Consider the following 23,380-nt stretch of genomic DNA (forward strand, 5'->3'; position numbering starts at 1 on the left):
CCTGGACGCGAAGCTGGGGGGAGCTCCAGCTCGATTCCGACAGCAAGCCCGACCCCTGCCAGCCTCTGAAGCCAACCGCCGCAGCACGACAACACAGCACATCCCACCACAACCCGGCCGAGCACCTTTTCCGCACCCACGAAACCCATCGCGACGCTATTGTCCAAACGGCCGAGCAGAACCCAATTCCAGAGCCTCTCGCGCCAGCAGCAAATATGGATCACCGACCGCAAGCCTGGGGCCGTGTTCGTCAACTCCCCCCCAAGCCCGCCGCCGCAGGAAAGAAACCCTTGCTAACCGTCCCGCAACCCTCAACAACAGCCTAGAGACGACGTTTACGGTGCCTACGATGCCTCACATCTCCACACCGCCGGCGCAAAGCAGGCGACCCAGGCCCCCGTTGTCACGGGTACCTCGGTCATCGGGCTGAAGTTTAAGGACGGTGTCGTTATAGCAGCCGACAACCTGGGTACGTCTCCCCGCTCGCTATCAGGGCCGCCATGTAGCCCGGCACGGCCGGTGCCGGTGCCGCACTCGGCGCCTTTCCCCGACCGTCCCCGTTGCCGCTCGAGCTGACCTCCATGGCCTCCCGCCCTCTCTCCCCCACCTCGTGCAGCTTCCTACGGCTCGCTCGCCCGCTTCACCTCGACGCACCGCCTCCGCTCCTTCGCCAACTCGTCGGTCGTCGGCTTCGGCGGCGACGTTTCCGACATGCAGTACCTGGACCGGCACCTGATGGAGCTCGCCATCGACGAGGCCTACGCCAACCCGCCCGACTCGTCCTTGCCCGAGGCCGCCGGCGAGGGCGACGACGAGGGCAGGACGACGGCCGCCGAGGAGCGCAAGAACGGCCTCAATGCCGCCAACCTGCACAAGTACCTCTCCAAGCTCCTCTACGGCCGCCGCAACAAGTTCGACCCGCTCTGGAACCAGATCCTGGTGGCCGGCCTCGACGCCGACGACGCCCCCTTCCTGGCCAGCGCCGACCTGCGCGGCACCGTCTTCAGCGCCCCGGCCCTGGCCAGCGGCTACGGCTCCATGCTCGCCATACCCATCATGCGCAAGGTGGCGGCCACCGAGGAGGATGCCGCCTCCCTGGCGCGCGACGAGGCCGTCGCGGTCGTGCGCGAGTGCATGAAGGTGCTCTTCTACCGCGACGCCCGCAGCCACGACAGCTACTCGCTCGCCGTCGTCACAAAGGCCGGCGTCGAGCTGAGCACCGAGGAGAGGCTGCAGGACCAGAGCTGGGCCTTTGCCGACCGGATCAAGGGCTACGGAACACAGACCGTCTAAGCCCCCGTCTCGGGGCCCAGGAGGCAACGTGATGGGAGCGACTACTGTCTTGTTGAACCTGGGAGGCTGGGCTGTGCTGGGCTGCCGGACTGATAGAGGAGGTACATGGATCATGGGACGATATATCACGGCTAGCTCAGTCTCAATGGAGACCGCCGCAGGGCAAGACTCTACCTCGCAATGGTCGATAGCGATCAACTTCCTGTACTTCAATCCTGTACTTCTAGCCATGTGCCTAGGTAGGCAGGAAAGAGGATTCCCACCTGTCTCATTGACTAGAGATGCGCAGCAGTTCCTCCTGGGTAATGAATGGGTTTCCACACAATGTTCAGGGCCAACAACCCAACTAAGAACAGACACAAGACTCATCGTGACAATCGTACCATATTACTATCTATCTACCCAGGGTGGTGGGGATATAGTAGAAGATGGGTTTTTGACCAAGCAGCTCGCCCAGATATGACAGATTCGTCTGTCTGCCCTGAGCCTTTTGCAGTCGCGAAATCCGGCGACAAAAATCCACAGCGCCAATCCCCGACGTTGAATGTGCTCCAACCGACGTATACCTGAAGTTACGAGGCATGCGCCATTGCCTCCAGGATCTATGCCGTGTACCTCATGACTCATAACCCACAATAAAACAACACAAAGACAAGAGTAGAAACGATGGCCCCATCAAAAGATTATCATGACCACCCGACCACCGGGGACGCCTTACTCGACCGTAACCGACTTGGCTAGGTTGCGGGGGAAATCGACGTTCAGGCCCTCCATGACGGCGAGCCAGTACGCGATGAGTTGCAGGGGGATGACGTTGAGGATACCCTGGAGAGCATCAACCGTCTTCGGGATCTCGATCTTCTCCGCCTGGGTGTCGGCCTGGAACTCCTCATCGCCCGGGTTGCAGATGACGATGGGGCGGCCACCGCGAGCAGCGACTGTGTGTAAAAATCGTGGTTAGCAACATGATGTGGACATATGGGCTTGCCTGTAACAAGTAGCAAAACATACCTTGCTGGTACGCGTTGAGAGACTTCTTGAAGATGTCGTCGCGCGTCAGGATCATGATGATGGGAAGGTTCTCGTCAACAAGTGCCAAGACACCGTGCTTGAGCTCGCCCGACATGACGGCCTCGCAGTGCAGGTACGAGATTTCCTTGATCTTCAGAGCACCCTCGAGGGCGGTGGAGAACTGGGAGCCACGACCGAGCAGCAGGAGCGACTTCTGGTTCTTGAAGGTCTTGGAGCACAGCTCCTTGATGGACTGGTCCTGCTTGAGCACCTCCTTGATCTGGTCCGAGATCTTGGAGAGGCCGTCCATGATCTCCTCGCGGCGCTCCTTCTTGCTGGCGCGGTCCTCGCTAAGGGACAGAGCAAACATGACCATGGCGATGAACTGCGAGGTGTAGGCCTTGGTGGACGCAACACCAATCTCGGGGCCGGCGTTGACGTGAACACCGCAGTGGGTCAAGAGGGAGATGGACGACCCCACGACATTAACGATACCGACCGTCAGCGCTCCCCTCTCGAGGCAGTAGCGCAGTGCCATGAGCGAGTCGGCCGTCTCTCCCGACTGGGACACGAAAACGCATGTGTCATCGCGGAACACAGGCGCCTGGCGATCCAGGAAGTCGGACGCGAGCTCAACGGCGATCGGGATCTCGGCAAGCTCCTCGAAGATACCGCGAACGGCCATGCAGCTATGGTACGACGTACCGCAGGCGATGAAGATGATGCGCCTGCAACGGCGGATGGTGCTGATGTAGGAGCGAAGTCCACCGAGCGTCACCTTCTTGTTCTCGATGTCGATGCGGCCGCGCATGGTGTTGACGACGGACTCGGGCTGCTCGAAGATCTCCTTCTGCATGAAGTGATCGAACTTGCCCTTCATGATCTCCTGAAGCTCCAGCTCAAGAGTCTGGATGGTGCGCACGTTGGAGCTGCCGTCCGCCTTCTTCAGGCGGTGGATGTTGAGGGAGCCCTCGTGGATATGGGCAATGTCATCGTCCTCGAGGTACATGACCTTCTTTGTGTGCTCGACAATGGCGGACGGGTCCGAGGACAGGAAGAACTCGGTCGGCATGGGGAGGCCATCGTCCGTCATGAAGGCGCGCGACTGCGAGCGGTGCAGCAGCGACTTGTCAGGGGCGGCAAGGCCACCAGCGGCCGAGGCGGGAGTGAGCAGAGAGCTGCCTAGGCCGGCCTTCTTGAGGGCCACATTCTGTGACGCAGTCTCGGCAGGGAGCGGGCTGTTCTCGTCGGCATACTCGACGTCGACAAAGTCGACCTTCATGCGCCTCGAGGTCTTGACGCCAATGACAAGGGGCGAGCCCTTGCGGGCGGCAATGACCTCGTGGGGGTAGTGGACCGACTTGATGAGAAGACCGTAGGCACCCTCGAGCTCGTGGATGACGGCCTTGGCCAGATCAGTGAAGCCCAGCTTGGGGTGCTTGTCGTAAAGGTACTTGGCCAGCTTGGCGATGCACTCCGTGTCTGTCTCGGTCTCGAACTTGAAACCCTTGCTCTCCAGGAGCATCTTCAGCTCCTTGTAGTTGGTGATGATGCCATTGTGGACGATGGAGAACTCCCAGGTGGGGTCGGACCTGTAATGACGTTGGACGCGGGTTAGTGGTCGGTCTGATGCGAGATTGGTCCTGAAGGATGCAGTATGGGGTGAGATCTCACCTGTGGGGGTGGCAGTTGATGCGCGACGGAGGACCGTGAGTGGCCCAGCGCGTGTGGGCGATACCGGCGTGGGAGTCGAACGTCTTCTCGAAGTCGATGTCGGCCTGGTCGATGAGCTCCTTCAGCTTAGCGACCTTGCCAACCTCCTTGAAGGCGAAGACCTCCTTCTTCTTGTCGCCATCGACCGCAAGACCGGCCGAGTCGTAGCCTCGGTACTCGAGCCTGGACAGACCTGAGGAGGGGGAGAAACCCGGGTTAGCTAGCTGCTTGATAGTCATGCCTGCGTCTTTCTTGCGGGGGTGCAATGAGTGAATGAAGGCTCGGGCGATGCGGCGAGCGGGATTGGCCGGCAGCAGGTGCAGCTCAAGAGGCCGGAACCGCCAGCCAGTCACAAATGCCCGAGACACCGCCTGGAAAAGGGAGGGGATCATACCGTTGACAAGCGTGTCGAGTATAAACTTCCGGTCCTTCTCCACCAGGTAGTTAATGTAGCCGAAAATTCCACTGGACACGAAAAGGTCAAGGTCAGCAACGGGCTTTGGGGTGGGCGTCTTTCCTCCTTGGACTGTAGCCGCTGCCACCGCAAACAAACAGATATGAGGAGCTACCAAAGTCTCCCGAGAGCAGACAGACGCCACTGAGTGTGACTGATGAGTGAGTGGTCGCTACTTACCACATGTTTGCTAAATCTGCAAAGAAGCAGGCGGGGTGGGGGAATTGTCGCGCTCGGCCAGGCGTAGAGAGGAAGAGGAAGAGCGGAGTGTGAGGCGAGAGTGATAGCTCGTACGTGCGACGTTCGGGGGAGAGGCGGCGGTTCGCTCAGTGGGGTGGAGGAAGGGCGAGAGGTGGGGGGGGTATCAGGAAGCAAAAGACGACAATGGAAGAAGCAGGAGGTGGGAGATGGGGAGGGAAGGGACTTCTGGAGCCAGGTAAAACGGGCGATCTTTCTCTTTATGTGGAAGCCTTTCGCGCTGGCCGATGTGGGTGGGATAGCGGGATTGGTGTGGAATGCGGGCCAGGCAAGCTTGCAGCCAGCCTTCACGCAACGCCCGACAGGGGTCTTGGGGTTGGGATGGACTAGCGGGGAGGGGCTGTTTGGGACGACACGGGGTGGGTGGGGTTAATGGTCCAAGTCCGCAGCGGTGGTGGTGGGCTTTGGCTCCAGCCGTGGTCCGCCACCACCGCTTGTTTGTCCCGGCACAGCACTCTGCGGGTTGGACCCCGTCCAGAATGCCGAATTGAGTTGGCAGGTCAAAGGGTACTTCAGCCCAGCGGCCTCACCGACAGATACAAGCGCCATGGGCGGATGGATAGCTTTGGAGCTCTGATCTGAGACCAGCCTCCTCCTCCGCCTTCCCCTCGTCCTCCTGGCTGCGTCTAGGTACTTGGGTACTTACATCCGTTGGGACCGCTCGGCCTGACCTCAGCAGCTGGGGTTCCTATGGAGGCACAGGCACCCAGCAGACAGACAAGCACTGGCCAGGTACCCAATCCGATGACAATACGCGCCCCCCAAATCCCAAGGATCCGCCCAGCCCGGCCGTGCTGGCGGCGGCGTCAACTCAGCTTCCGCCCAGGGAAGCTCCGCTGGTGAACCTCTGTGCATCCCACTGCTGCGGCTATCGTCGTGTCGCCGCCAGCACGCGCTCCACACGCCACATTTTCCCGAGCGGTAATTTGAGTTTTTTTTTCTCTTTGTGATCAGTAGTAGCCTTCCAACGCGCCCTGAACGACGAGCTGAAAGCGGTGAGCTAGAACTTCGCTCCATATCGAGAGCTTATCCCGTCCTCCGTGGCTGAAGGGCCATTGGCACGAGTCTACAAACAGCAAAAAGGCGAGAGGTAAAGTCGGCCTGAGCTCGTTATTTTCCATATCCAGCCCTCCAATGTCACCACCCGGAACTGGATTAAGCGTGTTGGTTATTCATGGCCAAACGACGGGAAAAAACGCATGTGGTTGTTTAACTTCTCCTTGTGACGGATTAGCTCAGCTAAAACAAAGCCGTGATGACGCCGCACCACCCTAAAGTGTTGCCCTATTTGGGTTTGTCTGTTGTTTCGATGCTCACTCATGGATGCCTGTGGAAGCTGTTGCTCTTATCCGCTCCCCCACTCCGTCATCCAGATCAAGTCTCATTTTCATCGCCCCTATGATTCCCTGTTTTCTCGTGTCATCCAATGCCCCAACAAGAGGAGGGAGCCTTCCATGGATGGGGAAACACCTGGACAGGGGGGATGGCGGCTCGCACCCATTTCTGGACACGAGAAAAGACAAAAGCCTGCAGGACTGGGCATGCCTTTTTTCCCCTTTTCTGCCCGCGTTGCTGAGCATCATGACGTTACCTGCGTTCCCTGGTCTCTAGGGTACCATCCGGAGGCCAAAAGTGGGCCTCAGCCCAGGAACCGCGAACTGTGGTGGCACGGGTGGTTGGAACGTGCCCGGGAAGTGGTGTGCAGCAGCAGCCACACAGCCTCCTCTGGCGATGGGGCAGCAGTGGGCAGCCAGCCCGGCCTTGTCGTCGTGGATCATTTAGGGCCAAGAATAGCAACGATGGCCCCCCAATCACGAGAAGACAAGCGAACAAAAAATTTGCCGTGCGCGAGCAGGCCAATTCAATACGCCAGATCTTCCCCTGGCCCGGCATCCAGGTCTGTCGTGCGCCCTGCCAAGCCTAGGTGCTCCCTCACCCCTGCTTTCCCCCGCTCACAGACCCGAAGGGCGCGCAATTATGTGATTTGATTGATGCCGTCGAAAGGTGCAGACACGTCCATGCAAGTAACTCGAGATATCGGGATCAGCTGGGCGAGTTCGGATGACACGGCTTTTTGCGCACAACTCCGGTCCACCAATCGGATCTGTGTCGACTATCCATCTCGGACACCGTGAGTACGAAACATCAGGCAGAGGAGAGCGAGCACCAGTGGCAGCATATGCGCGCCCGAGTGTGACGGCGCGTCCCGACCGACCATCGCATCGGTCGACGATAGGAGATGGTCCTCGGGAGGCAGCCAGGCGGGTGGGGAGGCTGAGTCGCCTGTACCTTGCATGGTGTGTGTCACTGGGATCCATCGGCAGGACATGGGTACATCTCACTCACTCGTTGGACAACTGCCAAGTTCATCAACGCCGCGACCTTGTGTGATGCCGAGGGTCTACCGGTTTTTATACAATATTACAGTTGTGTAATGCTTCTTTGACGCTTCATCCCAGTTTTGTTTGCCTGGGTTGCTTCCGGACCCTGTCCATCCAAAGCCAGCACATCACAGCCTTCAACGTTGGGCTCAGAGTTTCTGGTATTCCAGCTTGCCCTCCAGCTTCTTGGACTCGGCAACCTTTCGGACTGCCTTGTTGAAGTCGTCCTGGTTGACCGCATCGCGGTAGTCCTTGATGGCAAAGAGGCCGCTATGATAGCCAGTTAGCGACCGCAGAATCACAAATGAAAGAATGAGGGTGGGTCTGTGTGAGGAGACATACGCTTCAGTCACGACGTTTCGCAGATCGGCGCCGTTGAGTCCGTCACTCATCTTGACCACGCTCTCAAAGTCGACATCCCCCTCCGTCACCACGCCGGCTGCGTGGATCTTGAGAATTTCTAGACGGCCAACCTCGTTGGGCAGAGGAATCTCGATCTTGCGATCCAGCCGGCCTGCACGGAGAAGAGCAGGGTCCAGTGTGTCAGGGCGGTTGGTCGCCATGATGATCTTGGTCTTGCCCAGGTAGTCGAAGCCGTCCAGTTGATTCAGGAGCTCCATCAATGTCCTCTGAATCTCACGGTCGGCACTAGTTCCCTCAGAGAAGCGTCGGCCGCCGATGGCATCGATCTCGTCCATGAAGATGATGCACGGCTCGTGCTCCTTCGCGTACCCGAACATCTCGCGGATAAGTCGGGCCGACTCGCCGATATACTTGTCCACGATGGCCGAGGACACAACTAGACAGAGGGGTGATAGGCTGTCAGCATTCATAGAATCATCGAGAGTTTGGGGAGAAACGGCACAGGGAGCCGAGCGAGGTACTCCGCCGCCCACGGCACTGACCTTTGAGGAAGTTGGTCTCCAAGCTCGAGGCCACCGCCCTGGCTAGCAGTGTCTTGCCCGTTCCTGGCGGACCATAGAGAAGCACGCCCTTTGGAGGTTTGATGCCGACTCTCAGGAACAGCTCTGGGTTCTTGAGGGGCAGCTCAATCACCTCTCTCAGCTCCCTGATCTGGTCATTAAGGCCACCAATACCAGCGAAGCTGACCTGGCCCGGGTCTTCGAGGGACATGTTGTAGACCAGCGGGTCCACCTCGCGAGGGAGCATCCGCATGATGGTCAGAGTCGTCATGTCGAGCGCCACCCGGGTTCCCTGCTTCAGCTTCGCCTTGTCGACCTTTGACCTGCACCCCACAACATATCTGGGACCAGATGAGGCCTTAACAATGACTGGAGAGGGAGTGGGCGGACGACGGTCAGTTCAGCTCGCATCGACAGAAAACCGGGTGGTTATCTGGGTGGTTATCGGGGCGCGGGCGGGATGGGCTCACATCTCTCGTCGTCCAACTGCTTGAGCACCTCTCCGATAATCTGGCCGACGCTCTGGAGTGCTTTAATGTTCTCCTCCGTCTGGTCGAACTCCTTCTGCAGGCCCTTGATCTCTAACCGCAGGTTCTTCAGCTTGGACTCCCACTCCCGCGACTCGATCAGCTTTGCCTTGTAGGACTCGAGCGCTGCTTGGCGCTCTTGATCGGACATTATGGAGGGGGCGAAGCGGTCGGGTAGGATTCGGGTCGACGGTTGCGCAGAGGCGATTGGATGTGTCGCAGTGCAGGCGTAGATGTGGGCGATGGCGGATGGAAGGCGTTGGCGGTGGGTTGGAGGAGCTCCGGACGTTCCAACGACGCGGAGCTTCTGTTGCCTTGCGCAGGGCTCCAAGGTTTCTGGAGTCCCTGGTGGGGCTGCACGGACCCTCACGGATGAGGTAAGCGAACGGCGACAAGCCGGCGATGTTGCACGTGATCTGGCCCGACGCTTCAAGGACACCAACCTGACCTAGAAGGATGGGTTCGTGGGGCGGATTCTAACGGGGCAGGACACATGTATAATTCACAGCAGTCAACCCTTCGAACTTGGCATAATATTTTCCCCTGCGACAGCTCATCCATGTTGTTGGGGGCCTGGAAGGCGAAAGCGCTCCCGGGGGCCTGGGCGCGTAGCAGACGTACGATGGTGGGGATGGGGTCGCGCCGGTGCAGCCAGTGCAGGATGGTGTTACTGAAAGGAAGTCAACCCCATCGTTGCTGTCCTTGTTCGCCGGCGACTAGATCAGCAGGTCGGCAGCACGACCGTCGAATTGGCCGACGGGGACAGAGCAGAGTAGTGGGAGCGGTTTGGCCTCGTCGACTGGGCGGTCCTACGTCTCAAGCCGCCCACTCATGCGGCCTCGGCAGCTCGCTGGGCACTCTGTCAGTGGTGGCGAGTGGTGCTCTGGTGTGGCCGCTCCGGATCTTGGTCCTTAAGCCTCGACGCCGCCCTTAGAATAACCTGCCCGTCCCTCCCTGGAAAACGAGGGCGGGAATGTGCCTTACGAATCTCTACTCTTCTGGGATCTGTTTACATTGGAATAAACGCTTCATCCAAATTTAACTTGCTTTTCTCACCTCTCTCGCACTATAGGCCCAATATCACACATCAATTTGCACAGTGTAAACGTACAGCGCCTAGGTTAGAGAATGGGTGACTTGTTGGTTGATTGTTGTGGTAGTGGTGATGATATTTGTTGGTCTGTCGACGAGGCTTGGGCGTAGTACAAGCTATGGAGGGAGATAGCGACGGGAGGTGAGAGTAGCAACAGACTGGATGTTACCCTGATTTGCCCAAGTTAGCTGTGCATACAAGTTGAGGGATCGGATCATGTCAATGGATATGGACATGTTTCCGCACCATGCCGCCGGCTCTCGTGAAGGTGATGATGTGTTAAGCAAAAGAAAGGGGGTACGGGGTTTTGAATAGGATTTATTTGAAGTGGCAAGTTGGGGGATGAAGGAATAGGAAACAAACAGATTACTAGGAGCGGTGCGTATACCTGATATATATGCTAGCTAGGTGAATGGGGATATGCTAGGAGCGCCTCCATCTCCATCAACCTTTCCACGGTAACTTGAGAGCGCAGGGTGGAAATTGAGCCGAGCTTGATATGTAAGTAGCCCGGCCTTGCTCGACCTAGGTACGTATAAGTACAAGGCCTAGAACTGTGATGCGTGATTTGGATCTATACTCTTAAAGTCTATGGTGCTCGTGGATAAAAATATAGGACAAGTTATCGGAATGCTGTATGTAACAATCGCAGGTCAACTTTGTGCCAACCAAAAAAACTTGTTAGGAGGCTCACCGCCTTGTGTGGCGAGCTTCCGCGCTGAGCACGAGGTCCAGCCACTGGTAAAAGTGTGTGCGCTGGACACGGTAGTATCATGTTGAGGAAGCATCTGCGGCGAAGGTAGACACGGTGATAGTATTCGGAAGACGGCAGATCCATCTAGTGGCGCCGGTGAGGCCCGTGCACGGATATGTTATGGGTACCTGTTATCCCAGTCCCACAGCGCGCTCCTTTTTTGCGCTTTGAAAGCGCGTTGGAAGTCGTATGTCCTGCCAAAATATTGCTGGGCCAGCAAATGCGATATGCCTGCCATTTTACAACCGGCAAAACCCTTGGGGGGCGCTGAGGTCTGTAGCGTAGATGCTCAAATTGGCGAATTTGTTTTATCTCGTCCCTTTTTTGTTGTTTCGGGACTGTCAAGTGGCAGAAATGTTGGCGAACCGAACCCTATGAGAAAATTCGGTGCATGTAGATCGAGATGGAGGCATCGTCACGGCCCTTTCGGGAACACCCCCATCCGTGGGGCTACCACCTGCGTACATGCTATTCTCGGGACCGCCCTTAGTGGCGCCAAGTGGCAGGGAACGCAGGCGGCTTCCCGGTGGGCGACAGGGGAGGCCAGGGGCACGTCCGGGACCCCTTTCCGTGGGTGTGTGGCTGGCTGGAGCTTGATGTGGTCATCGAGCGATGACGTAGCGCCCATGGGTCCCGGTTCGGCCTTTTTTTATAACGTCGGTTTTCTCTGGCAACAAGAAAAAAACATTCTCATGCTGCAGACATCCTTGCATCGGGATTTCGTTGGTCTTTTATTTCTCCCCAATTAGTCACTGCTAGATTCCAGGGATTCTCCTCTTTCTGCATCTCGACCTACATACAAACCCAACGCCCATCCTCTCAACATCCTCCACGTACTAGGTACTTACAATATCTACCTACCTATCACTTACCTAGGTAGGCACTTACCTAGGTACCTACCTAGGTAAGCAGGTAGTTTGCCCCATCTGCGTTTCTGCCCTAGTATCCTTGAACTTTGCTGAACGCATGACTTCACCGACATCCCCCATCCCAAAACCACATGACCCCTCTGTCTGCAAACCGGATTAAACCCCTCGTCCACCTACTGGAACTGACATACTCACAGTCTCGAGAACTCCCCCCTTCTGGTTGACGTCGCCCCATACAACCCCCCCGATATCGCCAGCCAGCCAGAGTCCGACTACAGCACGTTTTCTCCCTGCCGCTTAGCTACATCCCGATCCTCCCATGATAGCCACGCTGTCTGGGTAAAACCGACACCCGGCGGTTCAGTCCCAAACCCGAAGGCGGCCAACCCGAAAGAACATAGCACAGACCATGACAAGTGAGATAGCGGGGGCGAACTCGCTAGTCAGCCCCAGGTCGAGCATCTCTGGGGCCTCGAGCAATATAAGGAAGGAACGGGGAGCGATCGCGGCTCAGGTCGGTAAATCTTGTGTACACGGGCGTCGGTCTGGTCCGCAATGGGCAACGCGACATACCACACGATAGCGGCTGGAACTCTGGCTCCCACATCTGCTCAGCCCCATGAGTTTAAGTAACTAACCATCGGAGGGCTATTCCATCTCGTTCTCCTAGGCTTGCGACACATGTCGTTCCAGGAAACAACGATGTGATGAACAGAGGCCCAAGTGTGGCACTTGCTACAGATTCAAGCTCGAGTGTCACTACAGGGAGCCACAGCCAACAAAGTCAGTAGAGGAGGCGACTGCACAAAGCATTCGCAAGAAAAGATTCTGTATTATCATAGGCTGCCCCAGTCCCATGTCTTGTCTCGGGCCCGAAACCGACGTAACTGACACCATTACAGGAAAGACAAAACCCTCGTGGAGATCCTTGCCCGCATCAAAAGTCTCGAGGGAAAGTTTGACAGTATGAACACGCAGCATGCCGGCTTTACGACCCCTCTATACGGCCATCTCGTGACCACTCCGGGCTTTCAAACCGCGTCGTTTGCGCGATCCGGCGATCTCTCCGCCATTCCAGCAAGGCTTTCTGGCTCGGACGATAGCGGACCCAGTTCAATCACAATGGCGCCATATACCTACACCTCGTCGGTACACCAAATGCTCAGGTGGCCTGTTGTACAGGGTCTTCTCGAGTCCATCAGCCTGAGCATACCGAGCGTCAGTGCCTCCACGATAGAGTCTGAAGGGGCTACCAGGGCACTCGGCCTGGACAACCCAACCAACCGCCTACCGACAGGGGATGCCGGGGCCGTCACTTATGCCCTCACTACAGTTGGGATCTCGGCGACGGTAAGCTCTCAGTCCACTGGGAGCCCGCTGACGAGTGGATCAATGGAGGATCTGACGAGTGCCTACTTCAATACTTTCTACATGTGTTACCCAATATTGGACCAACAGCACTTCACGACCCAGGTTTTAGGATCGGTCGCGCGGGATGGGTTTACGGACTCGATACAGTCGACTCTCGTCTTCTTGGTGCTTGCTCTTGGAGAGATTGCCATCCTCGGCTTCCATGGACCTCCCGTTTCCGCGTCGGGCAGCCCTCAACCAAGCGGCGTCAAGGGCGGGACGCCGCGACACCCTCCCGGGCTGGCCCTCTTCAACGAAGCGAGGCGTCGGATGGGGTTCAACTTGACGGAATGCTCGCTTGAGGCCGTCCAGGTGTTTGCGCTGGCGGGGTACGTCCATCATATCCCACGTCGAACAGCATTTGCACGAAAATGCCAACCCCTGGTGATCGACAAGCTGACAGGCCAACAGCATGTATTGCGAAGCTTGCTCAAGTCACATGGTAAGTCGGCGTAGACCTACCAACCTGCTCATGGAGCCATGTGACCTGTTAGTGACCTTGTATTGTCGACTTTTTGACTGACCAGGTCCCAAGGAATTCTGGCGGATGACGACGACGGCTTCCCTCGCATGCCACGCCCTGATAACCGGGTAAGCAACTTCTGAGCAGCTCTTGTGCCTTTCCTACCCTCCCCTCACTGACAGTTATGGCGCAGAAACCCATCAGAGTTGAGCTCCCCGCGAGGCACCATGATCAGACGATGCTTCTGGTATTGTTGCATTGTAGAAAAGTGAGCTTCGAAGTGCCCTTGGCAAAGTTTCCGGGAGCCTTGGCTTCGTCGGCTTTTGAAAGGGAGGCACGCAGCTGACTTTGTGAAAGCTATCTTGGAACCGAACTTGGACTTCCTCAAAGCGGCCTGGAGAGCTTAGAGGACGCCGTGGGCCCGCCAGCACTAACGGTTTCGTTCACGCCCGAAAATTTCGTCGGCACGCATTGGCCACTCTCCCAAGAGTACTTGGCCTCGGCAATAGCCTTGCGGCGTCTCTCGTTGGATGCTCACAAAACGCTAGGTAATGAGAAGTGGCGGTTGGGAACTGTAGTATACTCGCAGGCCGGGCTGACAGGGGTTTGTGCAGGCCAACCTTTGAACCAATACGCCTCTGGCGTCGACGCCGAGGCACTGAACCGCACGCTCGAGGAGCTCATCATGAACCTGGAGCAGTGGAAGATGATGGTGCCACCACAGCTGCGCTGGACCGAATCCCGGCCCGAGGAATTCCCCAACCCGGGCGGGCCGCTAGCCCACGCGATGCCGGAGCTCTTGTCCATGGCCATGGCCCCGTCAGGCGTGGCCGACGATGCGCCGCCGTGCCCCCGGGCCATGTTCACGACGGACCTCGCGGCCGAGCCGGCGACGTACCCGTCCAACCTCGACGTGCAGGTGGCGGTGCTCCGGTCGCGCTACTACTACGCCAAGCTCAACATATACCGGCAGCACGTGTTCCGGGTGCTCAACCACCCGGAGCAGATGCGGGCCGAGGACGCGCGCGGGGCGGCCGAGTGCCTCCGGGCGTGCCTCAAGTGGCCCGTCTCCATGTCGCCGACGTCGACGCACAAGCGGCTGGTGCCGTGCCTCTTCTTCTGGACGCAGAACATGCTCGGCATGCTCGTGCTGCTGCACCTGAGCCAGAGCGTGCAGATCCTGTCCACGATCCGGCACACCCTCTGCGGCGAGGGCTTCGAGCGCGAGGCGGGCGAGACCGTCATGCTCTACATTGCGTGGATCCGGGACCTGAAGAGCGTGGACTCGGCGGCCGGGTGGGCCTGGGAGATTGTGAGGGCGATATACAACCTTGAAGAGTGAAGCATGGATATCTGGGGCGTGATGTGGCGTGGCGTGGCGTGGCGTGGTGTGGTGTGGTGCGGCGCCGGGATGATTCGAGCACCCCAAATCTCGACCACCCACACACCCCCAAAGGCCGCCCGCCGCCCCATTGATGAATGTGAATTTGCGGGAAACGACGAGGACCGCCACGTTATGCTATGGGACAAGCATGTTTAGGTTTCGACGAGATTAGCTCTGGGCGGGCAAATGAGGCGAGCTCGGACCATGGAAGCTCCATATGAGTGAGAGAGCAGAAGGAAACAAGGAAAAAAAAAAAAAAAAAAAAATCTCCGTCAAGCATGGGCTGCAACACGTGTGCACCGTTACATCCCCGAGGGGCGGAGAGAGAGCCCCGCGGCTGTGTTCGGAACCCCGGGGGCTTTGGCGATGCGATTTGTCGGCCGGGCCAGCCCACGGAGCCACATGCTACCCAAGCATCAAAGCGACCAGCAGCCGGGCCCGCATGCACAGCGACATGGACACACCGCCAGGAGGAACTGTCACTGACCGACATTTTGTCACAAGAGTCCCCCGAGTGACGAGTGAGGCCCTCTGCGAAGGGGGGAGGGCGTGGAAGAGCTGGGGGCGGGCGGGCTTGTTGACGGGCCGCCCACCCCCCTCCCCCCTCGGGCATGCACGATAGGTGCCCATCCAGATGGATTGGACGGGGACATGGATGCCGTGTATTATAGGTATCGTGCTCGAAAACAAAGCTCGTACGATGGAGGGCGGCGGGAGTCATGATGGCACCATGTAGGGACCAGACGGACGGGACGGCGCCAGAGATGGGATGTGTGCAGTGCGTAGAGGCTACCTATCTGGGCCGGCAGGCAGAGCGGGCGTGGGGATGTTAGCCGCACATGACCTGCCAGAGGGAAACTCCGAGGCCGAGTTCGTCGAGCTTCCTGCTCGGGCCGGGCGTCACGCGCGAGCCAACACAAGCCACCCCTGCGCGCCAAAAGGCCTTCCCTCTCGCCTTCGGAGCTTTGACCAACCGTTGGCCCAGCGCAGGGCCCCCGGCTCCGAAACCGTTCTGTGGGCCACCCCCGACCCAAGAGCTTGTCTCCGGGTCCGCCGCCGAGAGAGCGAGAGGGATACCGAGAGAGCGAGTGAGGGAGAGAGAGAGAGAGAGAGAGGAGGGGATGGGGTAGGAGAAGAAACAAAAGAACCTCGCGCGAGTCATATTTGTCCAGATCCTTTCCACCCGAATGATAAGCACCAAAAAAAAGAAAAGAAAAGAACAGAAAAACAATCCCCCGGGTCCCACTCTCTAGGGGTGGGAGTCCTGGGTTTTTTCCAGAGACGGATGGCAGGTCGGGGAAAATCCTGATTTACGCCAACCCTGGGCAAACACCACCACCACCTCGACGCCCGAGTTTGGGGCGGGGAGGGGTCGTCTTCCGACGTGACGCCGAGAACAAGAAGCCCCCCCGTGCCATTGTGGAGAGTTGAGTTTTGCAGAGTTTATACCACAGATGGCTCGATATATATCACCAGATGCGGATACTGCGGAAGCTAACGCGAAGCAACGCAAATTACGGCAAAGCTACCGAAAGACCAGGCCAATCATGTCTATCTCGCTTCCATTTGGAGTGGCCTTTTTGTGCTGGCAATGACGTGGCTGTGGATGGAGACGCACAGTACATGTACGTGGGGGGTAGGAGGTGGTGCCTTCTTCTGCCTCTTTTGGATTGATGCTGGCTGCTGGCTGCCGCCTGCCCTGCAAACGTATTTTTATCTTCACGCATCTCTTGGTCGATGACTCTCCCCCGTCGACACATTACCTCCTTCGGAAGGTATCAGGTATTTTGCCTCATACGGGTTGCTATGGTAGCCTTTGATCTCACCCCTCGAAACTTTGATATCTACCGAGCTTTGGTTTGTGGGCGGTGTACAAGGTAGTACGCGGTACAGGAAAGTAAACTTTGGGGCTTGGCGCCAGCAAGCTGCCGACGAGCAAGGGTAGAAACACATTCAAGCAAGAGAAAGGTTAGGGAGAAGAGAAAAAAAAAACCTTATGGAGAAACGAGATTGACCGGAGGAAATATGGAGAGGGGACATGTTACACTTGTCCACGGGCGTGCGTCGGTGAAGTGATGCGGGCGATGGGGGGTTGCAGAAAAGAAGGATTTCCTTCCAACAATTCCAATTCCAGGAAGCCAGCTCTCCAACTGGTCTGGGTGTGTCGTAACACACAAAAAAAAAAAATAGAGTTCAGACTTCGATGCCGGCAGTCTCCACCACAAGGGAGGACGCAGCTGCCTTGGGAGTCGTTCGCGGGGCCTGTCGCTCGCTCGCCTTCCAAGGGTGCTGCCCTGCTGGCCAGGGGGTGTGGGTGACGGTGGCCTGGGTCCTTTCCGATGCTGCTGGCGAGGGGCTGGGCCACGGTAGGCACCTACTAGGTAACCACGGCAAGGTGCGCGCCTCAACCCGCCGTCGCCCTCGGCCGACTTGACAGCGGCATAAAAAACCAAAACCAAAAAAAAAAAAAAAAAAAAAAAAAACCGGCTCGCGGGCTGCAGGAAGGGTGGGGAGTGTGGTGGTGGTTGAGCTCGCCCGGCGGTGGTCGGTCAACCACCGACACCGGTGAACGACGGCGGCGACGACGACGGGGATGGGGGCAGGGGGAGGAGGAGGGGTGGTGGGAACGGGATCCATGGGATTGGATGGATGGGACAAAGAGCTGCTTGCTCCCCGTCTCCAGCGGCGGCCTCGCACGTGTCTGTCCGTCCCTACGTTTTGGCACGCAACGCACACACACGCAACGCGCGGGGCGGGTGGCATCTGTGCATGACGCTGGGCCCTTGCCGTGGGGTGTCCCGGCAAAACGGTCCTATAATTGATGTCTCGTGGCCTGGCCTTTCCTTCGCTGGCTTCAAGAGCCTCGGGGGGGTGCGACGCTTAGGCTGCAGGAACGAGGGCGTGCGTTTGCTTCAACGCCCGTCCGTGATGCATGTGCGTTTTACTGTAATTTTTTTTATTTTTTTTTATCTCGTTTTGTGTTTTTGGTTTGGCTGCTGCAGTAGCCTTTTTCTCCTTTTGTTCCTTTTGCTCCTTTGCCTTGCGACAACTAACTAACCCCTGCCACTACCCGCCTAATTTCGAAAGACTCGGCTATCGTGTTTTAACCTCCACGTATTATTTTACTAAGAAGAAAAAGAAGCAAAAATCCATTTGAAAAGCTTGGGCAAGATCCGCTCGGACAACGGCTACCAAGTCAAGAAGGCAAAGATGATGATCACCGTCCCTATTTTCAGTTCACGCCGCCTGCGAGCCGAAGGGGTCCACCTTCCCTTTCCTCGCTACCGCTTTCTCGTTTACGTCATGGCGTTGTTGCTCTGACGGGCCAGGGCCCTGGGTGCTGCTGCTGCTGCTGCTGATCACGACCAAAGTTTCGCTTCTCGTCCGAGCCATGGTTTGGCGGCATGTCGAAGAAGCTGCCAATGTTCGATCGCCATGCGCATAACAGCCGGACGCGCTTCTACTACTACTACTGCTGCCGCTGCTGCGCAGGAGAACCTGCATATGTAGGTATTTCCTCGGGCATCCGACATTATGGGGAGCTGAGCAAGCATTGTCCAGCGGGAACGGCCCTCGTGCGCGTATCAGTGGGAAAATCTTGGTGCTGCTGCTGCTGCTGCTGCTGTTGCTGCTGCGGCCTGCCATCCGTTCAGAGTGGTGCTCGGGCCCCCTCCTCCCTCTTGGACGGACCTTACCCGGCCACGCCAAAGCTCCAGGGATCATGAAATTCACTTGGTTGTCTTTTCGGCCTGGGCATTCTTTTTGCTGTTCCTTTCTTTTGTGCGTTTGGTTATCTACTTAACCCAACCTACATTAGGTTCGTTGTCTTTTGACACCAGCCAAGCAAATCTATCTCCCACACCCTCCTCGCCAGTTCGCTGCATGTTATGTGTTCTTACGCATTACTTTGCTCGCTTTATCAACAGCAAGCCCCGGCTGGCCCGAAACCTTTCTCTCTGCCTATCGTATAAGGGGCTGGGTACTAGCTAGTCTAGGTGATAGAGTTTACAATTTGGCTGGGCCACGTCCCCCGCCCAGCTGAGCTCATCCACTGAAGCGGTGGTGGGGGCTGCGCTGCCTGGAGTACCATGGTGGAGAAGAAGACGGTCGCGGCAACGGGAATCCTGGGCCGGCTAGACAGCCGGGCACCTTGGTGCCTGTGGCGTGTGTACGGGGTGTGTTGGCCAGAATGCATGGCGCGGGTTGCCTGTTGTCTCCTCTGGCCGCCCGCGGTCCGGCTTCAGCTGAGCCTATCGCGGGCATCCCATCTACATGTTTCCCATCCCTGACAGGAAACGGCGATCGGCTAGTCGCTTTTGGGGGCTGTCCCGGCGCGGGAGCTTGCAGCAACTCAATCCATCCACCACATCACGACTCGGGTTGGATCCAATCTTGGCACTCGAGGGCGGTAGACAGCAGCGGCTTCGAGGGGGAGGAAGGGGGAGAGAAGGAGACTGCGAGGCAGCAACCCAACCCACCGGTAGCGACACGGAGCGGCGATTGCGATTTGCAGATCCAAGGGGGACCGACCATCCGGGCAAGGGGGGAACGCCCGAGGAGGAGGGTGTCCATCTGCAGCCCTCAATTTAGTTGGCGCACCTTTGGAAACGACTGGAGTAGAGAGCGTCGAGTGATGAGTGTCGGTGGCCGGGGTTCGAAGCAAGTTAGGCATGCCGAGGTAATACATATCTATGAAAAGCACCCGCGCTCGGCCCGTTACCAAGGCCCTGACGACTAGGGCGGGCTGCGGGTGCGGGTGCGTGCGGTCGGTGCGGGATTCCGAGTGTCAATCTCTCTGGGTGAGAGAGTGGGAGAGTTTAGCAATTGGGCAGAAATGTGGGGGTGACCTGCTCCGGCGCCGCTCGGACCTCGGACCTCAGTCGAAACATGAACTGGCGGTCCAAGGGTCGAGAAAGCTACCTCTAGGCAGGCAAAGCTAAGGCAGGCAAAAGAAAAATAGGGTTTGGTGGTTTGGAACAATTCCACGACGGATAATAGCCCATGCACGTACCTTGGATTGGACGTTGTTTGCGCAGCCGGCCCTGATCCCAAACAGTGTGATGAGCAGCGAAGGTTTCTTCCTCTCTGCTTCTCGTACTCGGTGCGCTGACCCGGTTAATGCCATTTTTTTTTCCTTCATCTTTTCATCTTGTTGCGCGTGCGTGTGTCGACCGAGGAGTGACAACGACAGGCGACCGCGCGGCCACATGGAAGAAGTGGAAGCTCTTGGCAAGCCTGCCCGCGGCGGCGGTTGCTGCATGGAAGAAGGAAGGCCTTGGGTTCCAAAAAGGCATGGGGACCATGGTTCACGGCGAACCCGGCCGAGGTCGGTGCGTGCGCGCGCACTCAACATGGCCGTCTGTCTGGTCCGGACACACCAGGGAGGGAGCACAGGGGGGGGCGCGCCGCCGAATTGGCACTGGCATTGGCATTGGCACTGACAGCACGGGGCGGGTAGCGCTGGCGCTGGGAAGGGGGCCCCCATCCCCTCGCCCTCGGAACAAATGCCCGGCCTGCCATGGACGCATTGAGCCAAAAACTGCGGCGGGAACGAGATGAATGCCAGTGTAACGCAAAATGCCCGGGCGTCGCGCCCGGTTTAGGGCGGTTCGTGAGATGATGAGAGGCAGGAGGAAGCAAATGTTTTTTTTTTGGGCCGTCCGTGGTCCATGGCTGAAATCAATGTGACCTGACCTGAGCCGCGTCCCTGACAGTGCGCCTTGGGTTGAAGCGCATCGACAAGTATGGGCTCGTGTGTGCTGCAGTCGGGTCGATCGAAGTTCAAAGGGCTGGTTGCTGGTTCCAGTTTTCCGTTTAGCCATAGAGCATAAGCTGACGCAGGGCTTGAGCGGCACAGCCAACTGACAATTGCTACCTGCCTCGACTTTCGACTGCTTGCCTGGATCTAATCCCCAATCTATAATCTCTACGTGGCGGCAGCCCTGCTTCCATCCGCGTCGACCTGGTTTCGTGGGTAGCCTCTCTGCCATGTCTCGTTCTTTATCCACATCCCTCACAAGCTCACAGCTCAGCTCACTGAGCCTCGTCCTCCGGCCACACCCCCACCCATTCCAGTCGGACACACGCCCTCCCCTTGTCCTTAGTAAACGCGGGGCAGCATCTCTGCAGGGGAGAGCAGCACGAGAAGGGGGTGTGGAGAAGTGATCGGTTTTCATCGCGCATGACAGGGGAGAGGGGGGTGCATCAAGCAACCATCGCCATCGCAGCAGAGGCAACAGTCTCGGTAAAAGTAAAAAAAAAAAAAGTCTCCCGGCCCCATGGCGTCGTGATTTTGGATTGGACTATGCACAGCCCGACGAGTGGGACATGGTCAAAGTAAATAACAGCCAGGCAAATGCCAGCCCAGGCTTGGGAGTCAAAATGAATATTAGCAAATAATAGTAATAACAATAATAGTAATAATAATAATAATAATAATAAGAACAATAACAATACAAAAACGAGGCTCGATTTGCCTGCCTCACCAGCATATCGATAGCTGCTGTGTGCTCCTAGGGGAGTGTGTGGGTGTGGGCGTGGGGGGCGTGTACAGGACAGGACAGGCAGTGACGACGAGGGAAAAAAACATGGAAGTGAAAGAGCAAAATGAATGCGATCTTGGCGCGGGTCATCACGCACATGGGCTTTGTTGGTCCCCTGCGCATCCTCTTGGTGCTAACGATGCATATGCAGCATCAACCGCTCCCTCCCTGCCTGCCTGCCTCCATCCAAAAATCAACGCCCACTGCAACCGCTACCTTCCTTACCGCCCCGGCAACATGGCCAGACGCCGTGTGTTGGGCTGGCTGGCTGGCTGGCCGGAGGGGAGGGGGGCGTGCGAGAGGCTTGTCGCTGTGACTGTGACGGACACTTGGACGGTGGACCAGGCCAGTATCAGACGATGGTGGTGCTGTCTGTGTGCTCTCTCCCTCCCCTTGGGTCGCCTGCTTGTTGGCCGCTCTGGCCCCTGTTGGGCGGAGAGCTTTGACAGCAGTGGGCGAGCAGCGGCGCCATGCTCAACCCAACCCGGTCCACAAGGCATTGCACCCCGAGCCGCCGCCGCAACACTGACATCGAACGCAAAAAAAAAAAGAGAGGAAAAAAAAAACGGTCCTCCCATTGATTTTTTTTTCGCCCTCCTTCCCTTCCCTAATGAATCAATTTTCGGCTTCTTTTTTCTTCTTTTCCTTTTGCCGTCGGGGCGCTGCTCTCGGACGTGCAAGATCTTTCATCCCACGGCCCTCTTCTTCACTTCTCGTGGCGCGCGCCCCCATCCCTTTTTTCTTCTTTTTTTTCTTTTTTCTTTTCTTTTTTCTTTTCTTTTTTCGGCTTCGTTCCTCCCCTTCCTGCATCAGCCATCGTCTGCTCGGTTCTCTCACTATATCCTATCCAGGCCATATCTGCCCCCTTTATCCGCACCACGGAACCCGCCCCTTGACGTCTTCTCCCGAGACCTCCAAGAACGTCCGTTCTCTCTTCTCTGCCTTGACGACCTGTTTTATTCCCCCACCCCGCCGTTTTTCTTCATCCTCCCCTTTTGGAATCTTTGCGGACCGGGTGGGGTTTTATTTTTCTTTCCTCTTTTTGTATGGCGGGCCTCCACCCCATGCATCCCTGAACCCCTGCAAAAACGAGCAGAGGGGACCACCACCACACCAGCAAGCTCTTGACTTTCCTCCGTACACGCCTCCCCCCAAGTCATCAAGGCGTGTCTCTCTCTGATCGTCTTTGCCAGCAAGGACCCTTGCTCCAACCCACCACGACTGGCTATGGCCTCGCTACCCGCATCTGTGCCTGGATTCCCACTTTAAGAGACAGGGCAATCCTGCACCCACTGTTTTGACTTGTCTCCCGATCGGGAGACTGAGGAGAAAAATAAATTGCAATAAAATCGAGAGTCTGAGAGAGGGAGGGAAAAAAAGAAACGCAAGGACTGCCGACGCTACCGGGCGGGTCCTTCCCTTGTCGACCTGTCTCTCCTCCTCCTCCTCTACTCTCCGACATCCCGGGTGGGCAAGGCAGGGCGTCCCCGGCCTTGCGACCTAACAGCAGTTACGTATATAATCGCGGCATGCTGTCCAGGCTATCCCTGGCTTCAACCTCGCTCCCTTACCTCGACATCAACGACCAGTCGCCTGCTCGCTGCGCTTTATATATCAACACTCTGGCCCCGCCCTCGCTCTGGTCCTGACTCTTCACCACCACCACCATCACCACCACCATCATCATCATCGTCGCCGGCTCCCAACTCATCATCAATACAGACGTCACCAAGGCCACCAAGCACGCCCGCCATCTTCGCCCCTCCCCGCACCGGCAAACATCCTCTTCCAAGATGTGCGATTTCACCAAGAACTACTACATCTACACGACGTGTCTCGACCCCGGAGCCCACTTCTTCCGGACCTCGGTCGACGGCAGCCGCAAGCACTCGTGCCCCAAGGGCCCGCATGAGAGATATATCATGCTCCCCGGCCACTGCCCGCTCTGCTGCGTTTGATGGGATCCCTCGGCGGGTGGCACTCGCATAGCCTTCGCTGCCGGACACACCTTCCGCACAAAAAAAAAAAAAAAGCGCGGCTCCGGATTTTCATTTTTTATGTTTCCCCTTCCTGGGGGGTTTTTTTTCCTTTGGGATGGGGATACGACCTGCATGCCGAGATGCTCCGTGTTGTGGTACCGAGCAGTGGTGAGCTTAGGAACAAGGGGAAAAAATAGGCGGGCGTTTTCCTCTCCTGGCCCGGATAATGGGAAACGGCGGAACCTCGGGGAAGCCCAACCGCATCACACCCAAACTTCCAACGGCCGATCCGTGACGGGGACATGAGAGAATGGGACCTAAGAATG

At 57.5% G+C, this 23,380-nt stretch overlaps 9 protein-coding genes across 9 annotated transcripts; 5 read left to right on the forward strand and 4 right to left on the reverse strand.

Annotated features, from left to right (window-relative positions):
- Position 1: 1 nt before the first annotated feature.
- GGTG_01232 (hypothetical protein) lies at positions 2-1,678 on the forward strand. Its single transcript, XM_009218993.1, has 3 exons — positions 2-245; positions 322-469; positions 617-1,678. The coding sequence occupies exons 1-3, from the start codon at positions 216-218 to the stop codon at positions 1,291-1,293; spliced, it is 855 nt and encodes a 284-aa protein (XP_009217257.1). The 5' UTR covers positions 2-215; the 3' UTR covers positions 1,294-1,678.
- Positions 1,591-5,045, reverse strand: GGTG_01233 (glucosamine-fructose-6-phosphate aminotransferase). The gene is made up of 5 exons (XM_009218994.1): positions 4,652-5,045; positions 4,412-4,482; positions 3,979-4,210; positions 2,305-3,896; positions 1,591-2,231 (listed from the first exon to the last, which is right to left on the reverse strand). The coding sequence occupies exons 1-5, from the start codon at positions 4,654-4,656 to the stop codon at positions 2,008-2,010; spliced, it is 2,124 nt and encodes a 707-aa protein (XP_009217258.1). The 5' UTR covers positions 4,657-5,045; the 3' UTR covers positions 1,591-2,007.
- A 2,012-nt stretch (positions 5,046-7,057) lies between these two features.
- On the reverse strand, positions 7,058-8,868 carry GGTG_01234 (26S protease subunit rpt4). Its single transcript, XM_009218995.1, has 4 exons — positions 8,504-8,868; positions 8,016-8,402; positions 7,453-7,909; positions 7,058-7,380 (listed from the first exon to the last, which is right to left on the reverse strand). The coding sequence occupies exons 1-4, from the start codon at positions 8,709-8,711 to the stop codon at positions 7,260-7,262; spliced, it is 1,173 nt and encodes a 390-aa protein (XP_009217259.1). The 5' UTR covers positions 8,712-8,868; the 3' UTR covers positions 7,058-7,259.
- A 2,245-nt stretch (positions 8,869-11,113) lies between these two features.
- On the forward strand, positions 11,114-14,799 carry GGTG_01235 (hypothetical protein). Its single transcript, XM_009218996.1, has 10 exons — positions 11,114-11,311; positions 11,474-11,790; positions 11,947-12,059; positions 12,179-12,626; positions 12,735-13,015; positions 13,098-13,128; positions 13,222-13,277; positions 13,343-13,417; positions 13,507-13,697; positions 13,764-14,799. Exons 2-10 carry the CDS (start codon positions 11,686-11,688, stop codon positions 14,489-14,491), a joined length of 2,028 nt encoding a protein of 675 aa, XP_009217260.1. The 5' UTR covers positions 11,114-11,311; positions 11,474-11,685; the 3' UTR covers positions 14,492-14,799.
- A 340-nt stretch (positions 14,800-15,139) lies between these two features.
- Positions 15,140-15,791, reverse strand: GGTG_01236 (hypothetical protein). Its single transcript, XM_009218997.1, has one exon. The coding sequence runs from the start codon at positions 15,693-15,695 to the stop codon at positions 15,363-15,365; it is 333 nt and encodes a 110-aa protein (XP_009217261.1). The 5' UTR covers positions 15,696-15,791; the 3' UTR covers positions 15,140-15,362.
- Positions 15,792-17,770: 1,979 nt separating this feature from the next.
- GGTG_01237 (hypothetical protein) lies at positions 17,771-18,178 on the reverse strand (the record flags this gene model as incomplete). Its single annotated transcript, XM_009218998.1, has 1 exon — positions 17,771-18,178. The coding sequence occupies one exon, from the start codon at positions 18,176-18,178 to the stop codon at positions 17,771-17,773; it is 408 nt and encodes a 135-aa protein (XP_009217262.1).
- Positions 18,179-18,722: 544 nt separating this feature from the next.
- GGTG_01238 (hypothetical protein) lies at positions 18,723-19,271 on the forward strand (the record flags this gene model as incomplete). The annotated part of the gene is made up of 1 exon (XM_009218999.1): positions 18,723-19,271. One exon carries the CDS (start codon positions 18,723-18,725, stop codon positions 19,269-19,271), a length of 549 nt encoding a protein of 182 aa, XP_009217263.1.
- An 839-nt stretch (positions 19,272-20,110) lies between these two features.
- Positions 20,111-21,604, forward strand: GGTG_01239 (hypothetical protein; the record flags this gene model as incomplete). Its single annotated transcript, XM_009219000.1, has 4 exons — positions 20,111-20,144; positions 20,638-20,783; positions 20,926-21,053; positions 21,421-21,604. The coding sequence occupies 4 exons, from the start codon at positions 20,111-20,113 to the stop codon at positions 21,602-21,604; spliced, it is 492 nt and encodes a 163-aa protein (XP_009217264.1).
- Positions 21,605-22,868: 1,264 nt separating this feature from the next.
- Positions 22,869-23,033, forward strand: GGTG_01240 (hypothetical protein; the record flags this gene model as incomplete). The annotated part of the gene is made up of 1 exon (XM_009219001.1): positions 22,869-23,033. The coding sequence occupies one exon, from the start codon at positions 22,869-22,871 to the stop codon at positions 23,031-23,033; it is 165 nt and encodes a 54-aa protein (XP_009217265.1).
- Positions 23,034-23,380: the final 347 nt, after the last annotated feature.

This window comes from Gaeumannomyces tritici (genome assembly GCF_000145635.1).
Source record: "Gaeumannomyces tritici R3-111a-1 unplaced genomic scaffold supercont2.1, whole genome shotgun sequence".
Classification (NCBI taxonomy): domain Eukaryota; kingdom Fungi; phylum Ascomycota; class Sordariomycetes; order Magnaporthales; family Magnaporthaceae; genus Gaeumannomyces; species Gaeumannomyces tritici.

What these genes read in the sequence shown, in the direction of transcription:
- GGTG_01232 (XM_009218993.1), top strand. Translation starts at nt 216, where the DNA reads ATGGATCACCGACCGCAAGCCTGGGGCCGT. An exon ending in GACCGCAAGCCTGGGGCCGT is followed by an intron (nt 246 to 321) that starts GTTCGTCAACTC and finishes CCTCAACAACAG; the next exon opens with CCTAGAGACGACGTTTACGG. An exon ending in TATAGCAGCCGACAACCTGG is followed by an intron (nt 470 to 616) that starts GTACGTCTCCCC and finishes CACCTCGTGCAG; the next exon opens with CTTCCTACGGCTCGCTCGCC.
- GGTG_01233 (XM_009218994.1), bottom strand. An exon ending in ACTCGACACGCTTGTCAACG is followed by an intron (nt 4,211 to 4,411) that starts GTATGATCCCCT and finishes CCCCCTCCTCAG; the next exon opens with GTCTGTCCAGGCTCGAGTAC. An exon ending in TCTCAACGCGTACCAGCAAG is followed by an intron (nt 2,232 to 2,304) that starts GTATGTTTTGCT and finishes TTTTACACACAG; the next exon opens with TCGCTGCTCGCGGTGGCCGC.
- GGTG_01234 (XM_009218995.1), bottom strand. Translation starts at nt 8,711, where the DNA reads ATGTCCGATCAAGAGCGCCAAGCAGCGCTCGAGTCCTACAAGGCAAAG. An exon ending in GGAGACCAACTTCCTCAAAG is followed by an intron (nt 7,910 to 8,015) that starts GTCAGTGCCGTG and finishes CCCTCTGTCTAG; the next exon opens with TTGTGTCCTCGGCCATCGTG. An exon ending in CGAAACGTCGTGACTGAAGC is followed by an intron (nt 7,381 to 7,452) that starts GTATGTCTCCTC and finishes TGGCTATCATAG; the next exon opens with CGGCCTCTTTGCCATCAAGG.
- GGTG_01235 (XM_009218996.1), top strand. Translation starts at nt 11,686, where the DNA reads ATGACAAGTGAGATAGCGGGGGCGAACTCGCTAGTCAGCCCCAGGTCG. An exon ending in TGCCACGCCCTGATAACCGG is followed by an intron (nt 13,278 to 13,342) that starts GTAAGCAACTTC and finishes GTTATGGCGCAG; the next exon opens with AAACCCATCAGAGTTGAGCT. An exon ending in GGATGCTCACAAAACGCTAG is followed by an intron (nt 13,698 to 13,763) that starts GTAATGAGAAGT and finishes GGGTTTGTGCAG; the next exon opens with GCCAACCTTTGAACCAATAC.
- GGTG_01236 (XM_009218997.1), bottom strand. Translation starts at nt 15,695, where the DNA reads ATGACTCGCGCGAGGTTCTTTTGTTTCTTCTCCTACCCCATCCCCTCC.